General features: G+C 42.4%; 1 protein-coding gene across 1 annotated transcript in view; it reads right to left on the bottom strand.

Annotated features, from left to right (window-relative positions):
- Window positions 1-12748, bottom strand: part of tnpo3 (transportin 3) — a 57201-nt gene extending 44453 nt beyond the window's left edge. Inside the window, exon 1 of the mRNA XM_048609978.1 lies at window positions 12413-12748. Coding sequence (XP_048465935.1) covers window positions 12413-12532 — 120 coding nt within the window. The 5' untranslated portion in view covers window positions 12533-12748. The remainder of the gene's footprint in view (window positions 1-12412) is intronic.
- Between the last annotated feature and the right edge of the window lie 5311 nt (window positions 12749-18059).

Here is an 18059-nt window from a genome sequence, read left to right as displayed (position 1 = left end):
CCCTTTCTGAAGAAGGGTCTAGGCCGGAAACGTCAGCCTTCCTGCTTCTCTGATGCTGCTTGGCCTGCTGTGTTCATCCAGTTCTGCACCTCTCTAGCTCTATTCCATTTAGGACCCTGCAATGGCATAAACTTGGAATACATTCAGCTAAATTCATGATAATCTGAGAATCAGAATGGTATGCAAAACAACCATACAATCTCTTAAGACTAGAAGGACAATTGGTATAGTAAACTGTAAAGGCACCTTCAAAAGGAGAAGGCTGAATTACACCTTGGGCTAAATACAGGAGGCTTACTCTAAATGGTGCTATGTCAGAAGGAGCGATCTAAAACGGCTAACTTGTAATATCGGAGCTGCAAGCAAATAACACAGCAAACAGATTTTTGCACATAGCACAATGAAACATTAATGTCACAAAGTAGCATTACAAAGGACATTAGGCTAATGAAACCAAAACAGTTACAAAAAAAAAGAGGTTTTAGGTAAACTGGTGATCACTGTGCCTAAGAGCCAAGCAAAGAGGAATTCAAATCCCAGGATAGTCAGTTATAAAAATGAATTAATCAGCGAAAAGACTTTTTGGTAATGAAACCTGCTTTCCTGACCCAACTGGACTCCCCCAACCGCCCTCCCCCCTCATATTATTCAGTTGTCTTTTACTGCACCCAGAGCAACTTGAGGTAAATGTCACCCATACTGTCAGTACCATTTTATTCCTAAAAAATAAATATTTTAAAATTCTGACTTTACAGGGACAAAACAGGAGACATCTGTAAAATCAAAAAAGTGAAATTATCTATTTTAAATTGGCTTCTCCTCTGGGATATCTTTTTAAACTTCTGAAGATGTAATATTTGCAACATTCCAAAAATATCAAAAGCAAGCTGGTACAGCTGAATGACAGGACCACAAACCCATTTGTCGATATCCTTTAAAAGCATCCTGGAATGAGGAAGCATCCCTGTGGATTGGAAAAGGTAAAACAGATCGCCTACCACTAAGGGAGCAGATGGTAACCCTTCAAACAACAGGCCAGAATTCAATTATAGGCAGAATACTGATATTTATGAAGGATATCCAGGGGTTCAGGTACCAAGTCATGCTGTGGTTAATGCAAGTTAGCATAAAGTCTCCTGTTCAGAACATTAGTGCATTGTTGAGACTATGGAATTACCCTGTTTTAGCTCAAAAAAGAGTCGCTGAAGACAGGGACAAACCAAAGCAATCTGAAAGAAAATACATTACAATTACTTAAGCCAGCAGACTTCAAAATTTCTGAAATCAAAATGTTACAGCCTTTTAGGTTGGCTCAGCTGCATTACTCAATCGTCAGTTTTTAAAAAAAAAAAACGTGATTTCACCAGTTCAGAGATTTGACATTGCATCCACTTTTGGAAGAATAATTACAATCAGCTGGGCAAAACAGTCCTCACCACAACCACAAACCTGTTCATGCTGCACAGCTGGGGAGATGATCATATTTAAAATTGTAGAAAAGTTCCAACACAGATTGCTACCATCTGGTACATCGTGTCTGGTTCTCTACAAGGACAAGTCATTTCAGGCTTTTTTCCTGCAGTCCTGCAAATTCTTCTTCTTCTTCAGACAATGACCCAATTCTCTTTGGAAACCCAAAACTGAATCTGCCTTGACCATACACTCAGGCAATATGCTCCAGATCCTGATTACTTATGACATATTTCTCACATCACCATTCCTTCCATAATTACTGTACCTTGTGCAGCAAGCAGAAACTTTACAGCATACAGAGTTGACAATCAACAGATTTTATAGCTGCCATTAGAGTTAAAATCTAACCAATGGCCTCTATTCTATTAGTCTTTCAATTCGCCCCAAGTCATACAATAAAATGGAGAGATTGGCATAGTGAGTCAATAAAGTGCCTTCTTCATTTTGTATCCTGTCAACAACCTAAATCCCAGCATTGATTGTGTCTCTGGGGAACAGGGTCAGGGAGACTCTTCAAACAAGGAAAGAAAATGAAAGTGGGAGGAAATGTCAAAATGAAATGAATCACAGTGATACTCAACATTCCGGCATGATGTATTGGATCAATCTATTTTGACAGCTTCACCTGTTAATTTCAATTTTCAGACAGACTACAAAATTCTGTTACATACAAGTCCCTTGGATACCAAATGATTCATTGCTTAGTTTTCTTCACACCTGGACCCCATTTTCTTTTCCACACCACCATCAATCTTCAAAATCTTGCCTGTCACTCCAATATAACAGTGAAAGTCTAAAGCTGCAGACAGGGAGTCATATAGCTCGAAGTGATACTGAAGAAGAGGTGCACAATCAGGAATAATGCTTAATGATTAATGATTAATCAATTTAACAAGGCACACTGGAATGAGCTCCAACTTACTTCAAAAAAAGCAGACAAGAGAATGACAGAATGAACACGTACGCCTATGTCACATTACACTGTAATCTGACATCTTCCCCAACCATAGATCACACCCTCCATATGCCAAAATACATGACCTTACATTCCTTAACCCAAACCCTCCCCTTCAACACACTATTCTTTCCTCACAATCTACGCCCCATACTCTCCCAATCATGGAACACACTCTCATCACAATTCCCCCATCATCCATACAACACGCTTTACACCTAAAAACAAAGTGCTGGGGATACTCAGAAGGCCTGGCAGCATTTGTGAAGAGAAAAGCTAAGTTAACATTTCGAGTCCACTATGACTGTCCTTTGGAACCTTAGGAATAGAATAGTCTCTTACCAGATACTAGCCAAATAACTAGCTTTTCTTGCTGTAACAGAGAAAAAAAAAACGATTTTGAGTCAGTAAAAGTTTAAGAAAAGCAATGAACATCTCTTTCCCTTCCTGCCCTTAATTTCCATACTCTATTGTAAATTCATCAAGTGCCAAGTCTCACAAGTAACACATAAAACCAGCCAACAATGAAAGGCCTGGCTGACTGACTTAATGAGAATCCAGTTACAGGTAGTTCTCAATTGAGCTGGAAGCCTTATTAAAACCTTGCTTAAGGCTGGTAACTGTAGAATTTAAACTGCAGGTTTAATGCCAATTAAGAACCAAATTAGATGCATAGAAAATATTTAGACTTCCTTACCCAAATAACTGCACACACCTACCTAACCATTCTACGTTATGCAATATACAGCCCAGCACTCCACTTTGCATTATCCTGCTATAAAACACAGGTTGGTACATAATGAGTCACACAAAATTTGCGCTGTGCTATACCATCAAACACTCCCATGGCAGGGACAACATGAATTGGAATGAGTAAAGTTCTCTCTATACTGTCTCAAACACATGCAGGAATGGAATACTCTAGGATGGTATGTTGCCTCCCTGGTCCGAGGGTCAAGGATGTCTCGGAGCGGGTACAGGACATTCTGGAGGGGAGAGAGTGAACAACCAGCGGTCATGGTACATATCGGTACAAACAACATACGTTAAAAAAAGGGATGACGTCCTAAAAGCAGAATACTGGGGAGCTAGGAAGAAAGTTAAGAAATCGGACCTCAAAGGTAGTGATCTCAGGATTACTACTGGTGCCATGTGCTAGTCAGAGTAAAAGTGACAGGATATATCAGATGAATATGTGGCTGAAAAGATGGTGTCAGGGGAGGGTTTCAGATTCCTGGAGCATTGGGACCGGTTCAGGGGTGGTGGAACCTGTACAAATTGGACAGGTTACACCTGGGCAGGACTGGGACTGATGTCCTAGGGGTGTATTTGCTAGAGCGGTTGGGGAGAGTTTAAATTAATATACCATGGGGATGGTAACCTATGTACGGAGTCAGAGAAGGAAGAAGCAAGGACAAAAACACAAGGTAGAAAAGTGGATAAGAAAAGTGATAAGCAGAGAAACCAATGACAAAATTCAAACAGGGCTATTTAGAAAAATAAAAGTGTGACGAACAATGTTAAAAAGACAAACTTAAAGGCTTTGTGCCTTAATGCGCAGAGAATTTGAAATAAAGCGGATGAACTAATTGCGCAGATAGATGTAAATGGGTTGTAGACTTGCTCACCGAGCCGATGTGTTTGATTGTAGACGTTTCATCACCCTGCTAGGTAACATCGTCAGTGCATCTTTGACGAAGTGTTGGCGTTCTGTCCTGCTTGTTATTTGTACGCCTCGGTTTGCGGCAGTGGTTGGCATCACTTCCAGTTGTGTTTTTCAGTGGTTTGTATATCGGGTCTAGTTCAATGTGTTGGTTGATAGTCGGAAAGCCAGGCCTCCGGGAATTCCCTAGCATGTCTCTGTTTGGCTTGTGCTATTATGGATGTGATGTCCCAGTCGAATTTGTGTCCTTCTTTGTCCGTGTGTATTGAGACCAGTGAGAATCGGTCATGTCTCTTGGTGGCTAGTTGGTGTTCGTGTACCCTTATTGTCAGTTTTCTTCCAGTTTGGCCTAGGTAATGTTTCTCACAGCCATAAAATCATAGAAGCCCTACAGTGTGAAAAGAGGCCCTTCAGCCAGAAAAGTCCACACCAACCCCCGGAGCATCCCACCCAGACCCATTGCCCTATAACCCACTTACACTACACATCCTTGAACAATACAGGCAATTTAGCATGGTCAATCCACCTAGCCTGCACATCTTTGGACTGTGGGAGGAAACCGGAGCACCTGGAGGAAACCCACACAGACACAGGGAGAATGTGCAAACTCCACATAGAAAATTGCCCAAGGGTGGAATCGAACCCAGGTCCCTGGCGCTGTGAGGCAGCAGGGCTAACCACTGAGCCACTGTGCTGCCGTTGCATGGTATTTTGTATATTACGTTAGTTTTATTGGTTGTGGGTATGGGATCCTTTACGTTCATCAGTAGCTGTCACAGGGTGGTCATTGGTTTGTGGGTTACCCTGATACCTAGGGGGTCCGAGTAGTCTTGTGGTCATCTCTGATATGTCCCTGATGAATGGTAGGGTGACGAGTGTGTCTGGCCATGTTGTGTGTTCTTGTTGCAGTCTGTCTTGGAGGTAACGGCAGATTGTGCTTTTTGGGTATCCATTCCTTTTAAAAACTCTGTATAAGTGCTCCTGTTCTGCTTTGTGCAATTCTGGGTTGTTGCAGTGTGCTGTAGTTCATTTGAATAATGTCCTGATGCAGCTCCTTTTATGGGTGTTGGGGTGGTTGTTGGTTACAACCTCATCTACAACCCGAGCTACAAATCTCCTCAAAAACTTTAGATGTAAACGGGTAAGATATAATTGGGATTACAGAGACATGGCTGCAGGGTGACCAGGGATGGGAACTGAATATCCCAGGGTATTCAGTATTTAGGAAGGACAGGGAATAAAGGAAAAGGTGGTGTAGCGGCATTGCTGGTTAAAGAGAAAAATAACACAACAGTAAGAAAGGATATAGCTCTGATAATGTGGAGTCTGTATGGGTAGAGCTGAGAAATATCAAAGTGCAAAAAACATTAGTGGGTGTCATACATAGACCCCCAAACTGCAGTGGTGGTCTTGGAAATGGCATTAAACAGGAAATTAGAGATGCATGAGATAAGGGAATATCGGTGATCATGAGTGATTGTAACGTGCACACAGATTGGGCAAATCAAATTAGCCATAATGGTGTAGAAGAGGAATTCCTGGAGTGTATGCGGAATGGTTTTCTTGAGCAATATGTGGAGAAACCAACAAGAGAGCAGGCCATCTTAGACAGGGTACTGTGTAATGAGAAGAGAATCATTGCCAGCCTAGCTGTGTGAGACCCCTTGGGAGTGAGTGACCATAACACAATAGAATTTTTTTATCAAGATGGAGAGTGAGGCAGTTGATTTGAAGCCAAGGGTGCTGAATCTTAATAAAGGAAACTATGAAGATACAAGGTGTGATTTGGCCTTGATAGATTGAGGAGAGTTACTTAAAGGGATGATAGTGGACAGGCAATGGCAAACATTCAAGGAAAGTATGCGGAAACTGCAACAACTCTTTATTCCTTTCTGGCACAAAAGCAAAATGGGTAAGAGAGCCAATCCATGCCTTACAAAGGAAATTAGAGATAGAATCTGATCCAAAGAAGAAGCATACAGATTAGCCAAGAAAAATAATAAGTCCGAGGATTGGTAGCAGTTTAGAATTCACCAAAGAAGGACCAAGGGATCGATTAAGAAAGGAAGATACAGTACGAACGCAAGCTTGCAGGGAACATAAAGACTGATACTAAGAGTTTCTATAGGTACATGAAGAGAAAGAGATTGGTGAAGACAAATGTAGGTCCCCTAGAGACAGAAACAGGGGAATGCATAATAGGGGACAAAGAAATGGCAGAGTAACTGAATACATACTTTGGTTCTGTCTTCACAAAAGAGGACACAAATCAGGTAACAGAAATGTTGGAGAATGCAAGATTTAGAGAGAGTGAAGCATTGCGGGAGATCAATATTACTTGAGAAATGGTGCTGGGAAAATTGACGGGATTGAAGACAGATAAATCCCCAGGGCCTGATAGTCAACATCCCAGAGTACTTAAGGAATTGGCTCGATTGGAGGGTAGCTAATGTCACTCCGATATTCAAAAAGGAAGGGAGAGAGAAAACATGAAATTGTAGACCAGAAAGCCTAACATTGGTAGTGGGGAAAATTCTCAAATCCATTATCAAGGACTTTATAGTGGAGCATTTATAAAGCAGTCGCAGGATCAGACAGAGTCAGCATGAATTTATGAAGGGGAAGTCATGCTTGACAAATCTGTTAGAATTCTATGAAGATGTAACTAGTAGAGTTGGCAAGGGGGAGCCGGTCGATGTGGCATATTTGGACTTTCAGAAAGCGTTTGATACAGTCCCACATAAAAGGTTTTTGTGCAAGATTAAAGTGCATGGAACTGGGGTAAGTGTATTGAGATGAATAGAAAACTGGTTGGCAGAGGAGAAACAAAGAGTCAAAATTAATGGGTCCTTTTCAAATTGGCAGGCAGTAACAGTGGGGTGCCACAGGGATAGGTGTTGGGACCCCAGCTATTCGCAATATACGTCAATGATTTGGATGACGGAACAAAATGTTTGCAAAGTTTTCTCAAAGTTTGCAAATGATACCAAGGTGGGTGGGAGGGTGAACTGTGACGAGTACGCAGAGATCCTTCAGCATGATCTGGACAGATTGGGTGAGTAGGCAAATCAATGGCACATGCAGTATAATTCAGCTAAATGTGAGGTTATTCATTTTGGATGCAAAAACAAGAAGGCAGATTACTACCTGAATGGATGTAAATTGGGAGTGGGGAGTGTGCAGCAGGACCTGGGTGTCTTTGTGCATCGGTCACTGAAGGCAAGCATGCAGGTGCAGCAGGCAGTAAAGAAAGCAAATGGTATGTTGGTCTTTACTGCAAGAGGTTTCCAGTACAGGAGCAGGGATGTGTTGCTGCAGTTATACAGGGCCTTGCTGAGGCCACACCTGGAATAGTGTGTGCAGTTTTGGTCTCCTTTTCTGAGGAAGGATGCTCTTGCTCTCGAAGGAATGCAGTAAAGGTTTACCAGGGATGATTCCAGGGATGGCAGGACTGACGTATGAGGAGAGATTGATTAGGTTAGGATCGTTTTCGCTGGAGTTCAGATGAATGAGAAGTGATCTCATAGACTTATAAAATTCTAACAGGACTAGACAGTGTAGATGCAGGGAGGATGTTCCCAATGGTGGGTGTGTCCAGAACCAGGGGTCACAGTATGAGGATTCGGGGTAGGCCATTTAGGACGAAGATGAGGAGACATTTCTTCAACCAAAGACTAGTGAGTCTGTGGAATTCATTACCACAGGAAGTAGTTGATGCCAAAACATTGAATGTATTCAAGAGGCGGCTAGGTATATCACTTGGGGCGAATGGGATCAAAGGTTATGGGGCAAAAATAGGATTAGGCTATTGAGTTGGACGATCAGCCGTGATCATGATGAATGGCAGAGCAGGCTCAAAGGGCTGAATGGCCTCCTCCTGCTCCAATTTTCTATGTTTCTATGAATGTGAGGTAAGGCAGATAAGATACATAGGCAACACACTTAGACAGTCTAAAGCACCTCCACACTATGTAATCAATTTTACTATGTTGCATCAATATGCAGTAAACTTTTACATTTTAACTTGTTATAAATGTTCTATGTATCATTATGTCCCCTTTATGATCTCAAATCGGCCTGGTATCACAGATAAGTCTGTTACAAAACCAAAATGCGTTTTGCAGACATAAGACAAGTTTAGTAGGTCAACGAAGTAAAAACAAAGTGCTGGAGAAACTCTGGTAGCATCTATGGAGAAAGAAACAGGGTTTGCGTTTCACATCCAAAGAGCTGTCTTCAGAATTGTCTTTCTTAGAAGGTATGATTGGACTGACAAGTAGTCTTCATTGTTCAAAAGGAAGCTATTTTACATGACCGTTACACTTCAGTAAAGTCATAGTGGGTATGCTATACTAGACATAGTATCAACAGGACCAAGCTGGTCATTCTAACTCTTACCTTTTCAAAGATCTGATTCGAACAGCTCCAATTCATATGGTGAACATGGCAACAACCTAGCAAGTCACTGGAAAAATCTCAATATTCAAGACTTGGGGGTTTGCAGATTACAATCTCATTAATGACAAGGGCCAGTTCTCCTTCCTGGAGCGCCGTAAACCTTTCAATTCCTCTAGCAGTCTGCCCAACTCCCTTCAACTCCTTCCACACCCCTTTCTCAAAACCATTGCCCACTCAGCACATGTGATGGCAAGGGTCACAGCCTGGGCCATCTGCAGTGCATCCCCATACCAAAACAAACACAGGAGCTTCCTATAATGTACAGCTCAGACCCAGAATTCACACCTAACCTAGAAGAAATGCTCCTGACAGACATTCCAAAAATTGTTCAAACATATTTCACTTGCAGGCAAACTGGATGTGGGAAAACTCGTAATACAACAGTGGTTATTGGCATGCAGAATTCCTGAACGCTTCAAATGTGGAAAAATGTTTTCCTAAGACGACAAAAATAACTCCCAAGCAAACAGTGAAGAGAAATTAAGGTACAACTCAACTTCAAAATCTATCCAAGCAAAGGCAAGTTAAAGTAAATCCTTCACTGTGTCACAGAGTCTCACAGCATGGAAACAGACCCTTCGGTCCAACCAGTCCATGCCGAACATAATCCCAAACTAAACTAGAGCCACCTGCCTGCTCCTGGCCCATATCCCTCTAAACCTTTCCTATTCAAGTATCCATCCAGATGTCTTTTAAACATTGTAATTATACCTACATCCACCACTCCAACAGGAAGTTCATTTCACATGCAAACCACCCTCTTTTGTCTTTTTTTAAATCTCTCTCCTCCCATCTTAAAAATGTGTCTCCTTGTCTTGAAATTCCCCATCTTAGGGAAGAGACAACTACCATCAACTCTATCTATACCTCTCATTATTTTATAAACTTCTATTAGGTCACTTCTTAACGTCCTACGTTCCAGTGAAAAAAGTCCCAGCCTATCCAGCCTTTGCTCGTAACTCAAACCTTATATACCAGGCAACGTCCTGGTAAATCTTTTCTGAACCGTCTCCAGCTTGACAATATCCTTCTTATAACTGGGTGACCAGAACTAGACACAGTACTCCTGAAGAGGCCTCATCAATGTCCTGTACCACCACAACATAACGTCCCAACTCCCATACTCAAAGGACTGAGCAATGAAGGCAAGTGTGCCAAATGCCTTTTTAACCATCCTGTCCACATGTAACACGAACTTTAAAGAATCACCATGTTAAACTGTGAAGTGCCTAGAATTCCCTCAGATTACACACCTTACAATGTAATGTTCGACTCTCAAGCTCACCATTGAAATGGCAATTAACTTTGTATGTACTGAAAAGACATCAAATATATTTAATGCTTACATTACTTCTGGCCAACGTTTTTTTACATTCACATTGAATTTTTCATGTCAGAGCATTCTCAAAGTGTTTCAGTACCAATGAAACAACTCTGAAGTGTAATCACCATGTAAAGGAGGGAAAGACCAATTTGTGCACAGAAAGGTGCAACAAACAAGGGCAGAAAAGGCCAAAAATTATTTTAGTGATTTAGCTGGGACATCAGGAGAACACAACCACCCTCAGCAGTCTTCTTCAAAATAATGCAATTAGATATGTTATATTCACCTGAGAAAACAGATGGGGCAAGCAGTTTAACAGCTGACTCAAAATATCAAACCTCCAAGACAGCATCACCACAGCTGATGGGGAGGGTTACATGTCCATCCTGAGCTTCTTCCAGTGTCACAATGACATGACCCACAAACTGGAGGAGCAACACCTCATATTCTGCCTTGGGAGCCTACAGCCCACATGGCCTAAACATGGAATTCACCAGTTTTAAAATCTCCCCATCTCCAGCCTCATTCCGTGTCCAACCCTCTCATCCTCGACCTGACACAACCTATCCATCCACTCTCCCACCTGTCTGCCCCATCCATCCCAGTGGCCAATCCCTACCTGCACTCACCATCACCATCCCACCTACCTTCCCCATACCCAGCCCCAGCCCCATCCCTCCTGTCTCCTCTCTCTATTTATTTCCCAGCTCCCTTCCTCCTCCCCATTTCTGAAGAAGGATCCCGACCTGAAATGTCAACTTTCCTGCTCCTCTGATGCAGCCTGGCCTGTTGTTATCACCAAGACAGCATATTGCCTCAGCACTGAAATCTGAAATACATGCAGTGGAACTTCTGACTTAACTCAAAAGTGGCTGCAAACTGATCTGGGGATAAAATTTGTTAACCCACATCACAAACAAGTACCTCATTCTCCAGCCAAGACAAATGTTATCCATCCAATGAGAGGTTAGCCATTAACAGTAATCTAGAGTTGTACATATATCACGGTCCACTCATTGTCTCTGGGTCAAAATTCCTGGAAGGTGAAGGAATCACCGTTGGTATACAGAAAGCAGTAGTTCAAGGACAAGGTCACCAGCATTTCATACAGAAACACGGCAATTGTGGCCTTGCCTGCATTATACACAATAAACACTGATAATGTTGAAAATCTTCGAAGCAGTCAGACAGATCTGAAATAATCAAAATGATTTAATAGTTTAAATCAATGCGTTTTTCTATTTTCCATCCTTTACATCAGTATGCAAATGAAGCTCAGCAACAAACAATAAAATTCCTAAAATGGAACTGTGGTTTGACATAAAAATAACAGATTAAATCAATCCTTAAGTTTGGAAATGCTGCAGATTTTGCGAATGTAACCTTTTCGGTAATGTAGTACTAAGTAGGAAATAAGTTAAAGTAGACTGCATTGAATTTGGTTTAAAAAAATTAAAGTCCTTTCCTTACCAGTGGTTCAATAATTAAAATGTTTCAGGGTTATTTTTGCTTTACCACTTTAATGTTTTAAATACAGATTAAATGCTTTATATTAAAATGATGCTCCATTTTTCTCTCCTTGAGCATCTTATCAGCACCCTTCAGCATCGAATCAGATTATTACAGATTCTTTTCAATTCGAGTCATAGAGATATACAGCATGGAAACAGACCCTTCGGTCAAGCTCGTCCATGCCAAGCAGACACCCCAAATAAATCTAGTCCATATCCCTCTGAACTCTTCCTGTTCATATACCCATCCAATGCCTTTTAAATGTTGTAATTGTACCAGCTTCCATCACTTCCTCTGGCAGCTCAATTCACACACGCACCACCCTCTGTTTGAAAAAGTTACCCCATAGATCATTTTTAAACCTTTCCCCACTCAATTTAAACCTATGCCCTCTAGTTTTGGACTCCCACACCTCTAGGAAAAGACATTTCTTGATTTAAACTTTATAAAATATAAAAAGCAAATGGAGAACACTCAATGTAAAGTTGTGGTCATTTCCTCTTACAAAGTTATTCCTAAAAGGATTAGTTTCACTTTAGCTAAGTGACAAATTTATTGTTAATATTTAACTAAATTTATAAAGTTACTGTTATCAAAGTAGGGATGATGAAATGTGTTTTTTTTTGTTTCCTCTTGTCTGGCTCCAACATTGAAAGGATCGCTGCCTGTATTTCACTTGGGTGACTAGTTTAGATAAATATTTAACTAAAACGTTGCTCAGATGAAGCTGGGTTCACTTGCGCCGCCAACACAAGGATACCAGTTTGCTTAGTGACAAGTTTCCATTCTAGATCCATTAAGCCAGTTTTGATCTGAAATCCTGGGCGTTCATTTGAAACTTTTTTGAATTTAACAAACTTTCCCATCTCACGGCTCCCCGCTTTCCCCAAACCTCAAGGATGTTTATTTCCTGGTTTCCCTCCTCTCCCAGGGGCCGTTGCCAACTCAGCCTCTTCCCCCGAGCAGGAGGCCATGTAGGCCCCAAGTTTAAGCCTGGGGGCTCGATTCTCACACTCCTTTCCCTTACCGATCTTTGGAACTCGCCGAGCCAGACGGAAGCGCGCTCCTTGCCGGCCGGGTCCGGGTCATGGTAAAGCGCCTTGACGGCCTGGTAGACGAGAGTGAGCGAGGGCCTGTCCCCAGCCATGGCGCCTGCAACCCCGGCACCGAGCGCTTGGGACGACGTGACTGGAAGCCGTTCGATCCTTCGACCTGCCCAACACCGTTCCTCCGGCTCTTTGATTGAAAACCGGGATTAAATTCTCGGCTGGTTTAAATCTCTTCACAATCTCTCCCCACCGCCGCCATTGAGCCCGCACCGGAAGTCGGCTTCACACAACAAGCGTTCCGACTGGAATACCACCCCCAACTCCAACTCATGGGTTCCGCATAGGGAGGAAGCTGTCAGGTCGAGAAACATATCTTGATACACTTCGAGCCTGGCCCTAGTCTTTCTTTACGAGCAACTTGTCTCAGTTCTTCATTCCAGAGGGGTCATGACATTTTTAGTAATAGCCAGACTTACAAAGTGCCACTCGATGATGCTCACTTTAACTTGGAGAGAAATTCAATACGATTCCCCTGCAGTTGAACAGCCTGCCGACCCATGGACAAATAGTTATGAGACAGTCGAGTGATACCAGCATCTGATGTATAATAATATGGCAGGAAAGGAGAGAAAATTAGATGCCAAAAAGAAAGGCTCGCATTAATTTCAACCTTATAATGAAGAAATGTAGACCAAGGAGGTTGTAACCTGCAAATTACAGCTTAGTCTTCCAAGGGAACGTCTTTTTCACAAAACTAGGACGTAGAAATTTGGAACTCTTTCTCCCGACCCAACAGAAAAAAAAATCTGCTGAAGCTGGGTGTGAATTGAAAATGCCTAAACTGAAACAACTGATTTTGTTGGTTAAGGATGTTAAGGGTTACGAACCTAAGATTTACTTACATCATGATGTTATTGTCACATGACTTCAGTGAGCAAGAAGATACCAGTCTAGAATTAGCATGTGAACAGAGAGGTCCTGGACGGTGAATTAGAGAACTGTATTTGATATCTACTATGTACAGCTATAAATAAAGCAATCTTAATTGGAGATAAGCAGCAAGCAACCTCAGGGACAGTGTATGTGCAGGCATCGACAGACTGGGTGGCACAGTAGTTGACACTGCTGTCTTACAGTGCCAGGGACCCAGGTTCGATTCCAGTTGGTGACTGTGTTTGCATATTCTCCCTGTGTTTGCATAGGTTTCTACCAGGTGCTCCACTTTACTCCCACAGTCCAAAGACTTTTAGAATACTGCATACAATTCTGGTTGCTCTTCTATGGGAAGGATGTTGTTAAACTTGAGAGGGTGCAGAAAAGATTCACAAGGATGCTGCTGGGACTGGAGGGTTTGAGTTATATAGGGAGATGCTGGGGCTTTTCTCCGCAGAGCGTCGGAGGCTGAGGGGTGACCTTTTAGAGGTTTATAAAATCATGAGGGGCATGGGTAGGGTGAATAGCCAAGGTCTTTTTCCTAGGGTGGAGGAGTCCAAAACTAGTGGGCATAAGTTTAAGGTGAAAGGGGAAAGATTTAAAAAGAGCCTGAGGGGTAACAGTTCACGCTGAGGGTAGTGTGTGTATGGAAACAACTGCCAGAGGAAGTTGTGGAAGCAGGTACAATTACAACATTGTTGTATGGTAGCTCAGTGGTTATCACTGCTGCCTCACAGTGCCAGGCACCCAGGTTCAATTACCCCCTCAGGTGACTGTCATTCTCCTTGTGTTTGCATGGGTTTCCTGCGGGTGCTCCTGGTTCCTCCCACACTCCAAAGGATGTGCAGGTTAGATGGATTGGCCATGGGAAACGTAAGGTCACAGGGATAGGGTAGGGGGTGGATTTGAGTGAGATGTTCTTTGGAAGGTTGGTGTGGACTTGATGGGCCGAATGACCTTCCTATCTTTAGGGATTCAATGATTATATGATTTAAATGCATGTGGATGGTTATATGAATACAAAGGGTTTAGAAGGATATGAGCCAAATACTGTCAAATGGGACTAGGTCAGATTGTGATGTCTGGTCAGCGTGGACGAGTTGAACCAAAGGGTCTGTTTCCATGCTGTATGACTCTGGGTGCAGGTTAGGTGGATTGGGCATGCTAAATTGTCATAGTGTCCAGAAATGTGTAGTCTAGGCGGGTTAGCCATGATAAATGTGGAGTTACAGAAATAGGATGGGGTTATCTCTGGATGGGATGCTCATTGGAGGTTTGGCCTCCATCTGCACTTGAGGGATTCGAGAAGATACTCCAGACCTGGATCTTAATGAACAGAAAGCGATATTGGCTTAAAGCACAAGATCAAGCAGTGAACTAGAATTACAATGCAGTTCAGCAATGACCTAATTGAATGAAGGAATAAGCTTGTAATGCTGAATTGCCTCCTCCATGTCATATCCATCACAGTTTTCAAGGCTGTAAATTCAAACCACACTCCGGGACATCAGTAAATAACCCGGATTTTCTTTTATCTTCATGTGAAAACCAGCACTTTTTGTCCATCTCTCATGACAGCAGTTAAGACTCAACCACATGAGGTCTGGAGTCACATGATCAGACCAGGTAAGGACAACCTAGTTACTTCATCAGCCAGTTGTTTTTATGACAAATAGTGATGGTTTCACAGTTATGGTCATGATCGCTGAGACTAGCTTATTATTCCAGAATTCATAGCTGCCATGGCAGGATATGCACCCATGTCTCGGAATACTAGTCTAGGCCTAGAATACTAGTCCCATACATTAGTATTACAGCTACTATGATTACACGCTGCTGTGCTTGGACCTCCACTCATACAACAGATGAAGGTATAATTTTGAAGAAAGCTATGAGACTAGTCACAGTCGAACACAAACTAAAAAGGAAGGGGAAGAGAACATTTGGCAATTGTGAGATATTGTATTATAATTCTCTTTACTAACTCACAAGCACACTATGTTTACTATACTGCGTTTCCATTCACTCATTCATAAAACCGTGTTTTTGTAGTACATTTTTATTCTTTACTCTTACAAGGTAAACTAATTAAACATGCTTTCTACGCATTACTGTTTAATTACACCTTTCAATTCTTATCGGCCCATGCTGGAAGCAGTGTTTAGACCTATTTCTGTATCAAACACTAGCCCTGAAAAAGTGTTACTACCCCTGAAAAACAATGCTATCCCCGCCATCGTGTCTCTGTAACCCCCTCGAAACTATGGAAAGATTTTAATATTAATTAGCTCTTAGCAACAATCTCACGGGGCCTGAATAGGTTGCAGAACATCAAACAGTTTCCACGACTAGTATGTACTTTGTAGATACTTATTAAATAGGGCTGCTACCCCTTTTAAGAAACTTACTATTAAAACAGTGCTTTTGTGAAACTGCATGAATGAAGTGTAAGAACCATCAAAACAGGCCATACTAAATGAAATCTCACAATCCAGCTGCAGGAGATCAGTGTAATATCCTCTATAATTTTATTTGGTACATGTATAACTTCTCACTTATTTAGATAATATGGGTCTAGTATTTTTATTAACATTATTAACGTTAAAGACAAAAGGACTAACACCCCTTAGTTATGCAAGCTCAGACCAGATGGACATTCAGGAGTAACAGCCAGCAAGTGCTTAAACCACCACCTGCTTCCCCAGGGCATATGTCATGCCAACTTTTGTGTACAATAGTTACAACTATGTAACACCACAGGGCTAAAACTTTAATGTATATATGAACTGTATATAAAGAGGCTCCTGTAAAACTGTACTTCAGATTCCATCGTCACCTCGAACTGTGCTACTGCAGATGCTGAATGAATGGGCTATTTTCGCCACTCACCGATCTCAATCGTCATTGAAACATGATTCCACAACTTGGTGTAGTCTACAGGATTGCTGGCTCACTGTCGAAACCGACTGGTCACTGACACTACTCTGAAGGTAAGAAACTTCCTTCAAGTCGTGACCTAGTCTCTGAACGTGAACCTGAACGTCCCGTGAGTTGGCCAGTTTTTGAATCCCCTGTGTCCAGACATCGACTGCTCCAAATCAGCTGAAATTGCCTACGATGCGAGTATTCGGGTGGCCATGAGTGACTCCGGTAAGCTGCCTACGACCTCCCATGGCGAGCTGGCCCCTCCGACATAACCGAGGAAGAAATGCTGCGGCAGTTACAAAACTACCTTGAAGTACAATTCTCGTTAGGGAAAACCCGAACCAAAATTGGGCAGAGATACAATATTCCCAAAGGACAGCGGACCCTAGATGACATGAAACGGGTCTGGGGAAAAACCACCCAACAGAAAGATAAGGACAGAACTAAATGGTCCCTTATGTTAATGGGACAAATCCGCAAAAGGAATGAAACCATACCTTGATCAGCACGTAATCGTGAATTGAACATTCTTAAAGAGCAATTAAGAGTGCATGAACAATGCAAAAGGAGAGATCAAAGCAAGAAAAAGCTGAACTTAAAAATCAGAAGCTCGAGAAAGAAAACAAACAACTGAAGGACAAGATAACAGTCCTGTCAGTTTCTTCCCCAGTTCCCAAGCCCATACAGAGTTTGTATCCAACTACCTGCGATATCCAGGAAGTTGTTCAGCAAAACCTAGCTATCGCCCTTGGGAAACAGAGGGACAAGAGTGATGGGTCTTCTAACAGCAAAACCGATGAGGACTGTATATCCCCAACACCATTCTTACAATCCTTTAAAACCAAGAAGGTAAAAATAGAGAAAGTGATAAGGCAAGGGTTGGAGGATGGCACTGAGGTAAATGTTCCAGTAAAATGGACCGAACAACACCTTGCGCATGGACCTGTGTCCCCTGAAAACGTAGACAAGTGGTCTAAAGAAATGCCTCACCCAAAGAAATGCCTCACCCGAAGAAGGGGCCAATGAAGACTTGGGAAAGCCTAGACCAGTTATGGGGAATATATATGCTCCATGCTTGGGATGGGGTACAGATTCCGAATGTCATTTTCACTAGAAGAGAAGGACGCCTTCTCCATGAGACAGTCAAAGGTGCCCTTGGAGTGTACGAGCAGGAGCTGCAAGCTGGGCTGGACAGCAATAAAATGTTGGTTACAGGGGTATAGTCCACCTAAGACCGATTGGACAAAAGTCATGGCTTCCTGTCCAAAAGCTACAGAGGAAGTCCCAGAAAATGAGGAAAGGTTTAGGACAACCTGGAAAGAGTATGAAGGAATCCCAAATGTGCAGCACAATAGGGATCTTGAAGGTTGTGATTACGGCCCACTGAAGTCTGTTTTTGTAGCCAGACTTAAACCTGAGCTCATTAAGATGCTAAAGTTCACCAAACCAGACTGGAACCAGAGGGGGACTAATTATTATGAACTGGTGGACTAAGCCCACCAGCTCGACCAAGATATGGGTACCAAATTGTGAGCCCTACAGACAGGACAATTGGGACAGACCCCTAGTAACCCTGGAAAGACCCAAGACAAACGCCCAGGTAAGTGTCACATCTGTGGGAAGGAATGCCACTGGGCCGGTGGTGCTGGCAAAGGGGAAAAAGATGAAGTTGCCCAATGAGCAATAAGGAAAAGGAGACCCTGGGAACTGGGAGTAAGACTGATCTCCTAGAGCAATGTAAAGAGCTAACCACCCAGCAGCAGCAGA

The sequence above is a fragment of the Rhincodon typus genome, chromosome 22 (genome assembly GCF_021869965.1).
Source record: "Rhincodon typus isolate 14 chromosome 22, sRhiTyp1.1, whole genome shotgun sequence".
Classification (NCBI taxonomy): domain Eukaryota; kingdom Metazoa; phylum Chordata; class Chondrichthyes; order Orectolobiformes; family Rhincodontidae; genus Rhincodon; species Rhincodon typus.
This window is presented reverse-complemented; position numbering and strand designations above follow the sequence as displayed.